This window comes from Dinoponera quadriceps, unplaced genomic scaffold, assembly GCF_001313825.1.
Source record: "Dinoponera quadriceps isolate SergipeBrazil2010 unplaced genomic scaffold, ASM131382v1 scaffold10592, whole genome shotgun sequence".
Taxonomy (NCBI): domain Eukaryota; kingdom Metazoa; phylum Arthropoda; class Insecta; order Hymenoptera; family Formicidae; genus Dinoponera; species Dinoponera quadriceps.
This window is the reverse complement of record NW_014564344.1, coordinates 1-2,186: the sequence shown is the minus strand read 5'-3', so window position 1 is coordinate 2,186 and position 2,186 is coordinate 1. Positions and strand designations below refer to the sequence as shown.

Genomic DNA, 2,186 nt, shown 5'->3' with positions numbered 1-2,186 from the left:
TAGGAACGCCAACGGACTTGGTGGTCCACGGTGTTCTCAGGTTTATAAGGTAGAGCACGAAACGGATCACGCACATCCGTTCTCAGGTTTATAAGATAGTCTTCTACTATTTTGCAAACAATATGCAAAATTTCAAGTAATTAAGTGCGAAAAATAGCCATATGTAGAGGTTTCTTTAATCGACAACGCAAAATTAAGTATATTATTTGCAAAATGGTAAACTACTTTTTTTTTTCAGAGTTGTCTAATATACAAATAAATGGCAGCTGTTGTTTTTTTGTACATGTTGTTTGTAAAATAGTACAGGGGTTTTATTCACCTCAATACGTTCAACGCTCTTACGCAATTTGTCTATGTCTGGGACAACCAGTAATAATCACTACGGAAATATCAATAATCGTTAATTTAACGTACCGTCTATACGCGCAAATAAATTCTCTTATTTTTGGTTATGCCAAAATAAACTTTATATAGACACACATAATAAAAATATCTCATAATTTACCACATATTGCGTTCAGCGTATGTTCAGAAGCAAATGTTAATTCATCCTTTTCAATAGTTCCACCGACATCCTTTAAGGTCTTGGTCATGCGTTGTCCCTCTGCAATTAAAACATCAACATACTTTCGCAATACATTGAAATGAAATGCAGGCGTCAGTATCTTACGTCGTGAGTGCCACTTGGCACCTAAAATATATATAAGATTATGACTAGCAACATTTTTTGAATAATTTTCAGCGCAAATATTATCGCGCGATAACCCTACAGAATAAAGTTCAATAAGGCCAATTACGCTCTCCTGCTGCCTGCGATTACTTCTCGCGCTTTTGAATTTATCATTCAACTAATAATCTTTAGTAGACTTATAGTTTCAGGTTGATTTCATTTTGTCACTTGTCTTATTAAATAGTTGTCGAAAAATGGCGAGGTAGAATAAAGGAGAATTCTTAAACTCCGTTTTATTTGTTTACTTCTTCTTTATGCGCTAAATCGATAACAGCAAATTTCGGCGTAAATTCACATGTCATGTCTTTATCAAAATAATGAATGGACAAGAAAAAATATGTCTCACGGCAAGGTTTAATTGCTATTCATATGTGACCGGAGACATATATTTTTACATTAGATCTCACTTGCAAACTCGTGAGCTTACAATGAACAAGTGATACGGCTTTATCAGCTTGAGAAAATCTTTAAGTTTATGTATGTGTAGAATTATATATTTTCCGACATCACAATACGATACTTTTTTTTTCATCCTAATAAATGTATTATGAATTATATACTCCAGTACATAGTACTCAATAATTTGAAGCGTACGTCCGAAAGTTGAACATAAGGAGTGTTTTCGAAAGTGGAAGGATCTTTGGAAGAAGGTTATGGCTTCCAAAAAGAAGTATACTGGATGGAACACGACGTTATTGGCCAAAAATTAACTCTTTCTTCTGCTATAGCACTAAGTCGGATATTTTCCGGGCAGACGTCGTATATGCGTCTATTTATGATATTAATTTTTGCTACATTACCTCCGCTGGTAAGAAGTCCAGTATTTAGCCAAGGAATCAAAATTTTGTATATGATACTTTTTTCTATATGCTTCATATTGTTTAATATTACCTGGAATCATAAGAGATCACATTTAAAGATATGTAATGTATACGCTGATAATCGCGCATCGAAGTAAACAACAACTTGTATCAGAATTTTTAGACAACCAATTAGCACCATGCAAGAGAGGCTTTAACATTTTGATACTTCTCGAGATATCTGATAAAACGACTTATTTTTATAAGTGGATCGTTGTATCATGTTAATCAGTTAAAAATAATTTTTAATCGGCTATTTACGTGCATATTATATCTATACTGTCATCTTATTTTGTTGACGTAAGACGTTCGTGCAAATATATGTATGTAGTACAAGTCTTCACTATAATGGCGGTCCGTGGAGTAGATATTATGGAATTTATTCCGTATTATGAAGAATATTTTGGATATATTTCGAATAACAGATATACACACAAAAATAAAACTTATTAAATAAACTAGAACGAATTTATATTTTAACTTCTCTATACAATCCGCAAACTTCTTATCAATAGAGATACACATAAGTCTTCATTCTGCAAATATGTTTACGCTTCGCTGTTCTATTTTCAAATCCCGTCTATCTTGTTTTGCAC

General features: G+C 32.9%; 1 protein-coding gene across 1 annotated transcript; it reads right to left on the bottom strand.

Moving 5' to 3' along the window:
- Positions 1-14: 14 nt before the first annotated feature.
- LOC106751284 (cytochrome P450 4C1-like) lies at positions 15-1,872 on the bottom strand. The gene is made up of 4 exons (XM_014632147.1): positions 1,852-1,872; positions 1,531-1,621; positions 506-691; positions 15-379 (listed from the first exon to the last, which is right to left on the bottom strand). Exons 1-4 carry the CDS (start codon positions 1,855-1,857, stop codon positions 339-341), a joined length of 324 nt encoding a protein of 107 aa, XP_014487633.1. The 5' UTR covers positions 1,858-1,872; the 3' UTR covers positions 15-338.
- Positions 1,873-2,186: the final 314 nt, after the last annotated feature.

Bases quoted from the DNA above. Each gene is read 5' to 3' on its own strand.
- LOC106751284 (XM_014632147.1), bottom strand. The intron at 692-1,530 runs GTAATGTAGCAA...TATATATTTTAG, and splicing joins TGGACTTCTTACCAGCGGAG to GTGCCAAGTGGCACTCACGA. The intron at 380-505 runs GTAAATTATGAG...ATATTTCCGTAG, and splicing joins TACGCTGAACGCAATATGTG to TGATTATTACTGGTTGTCCC.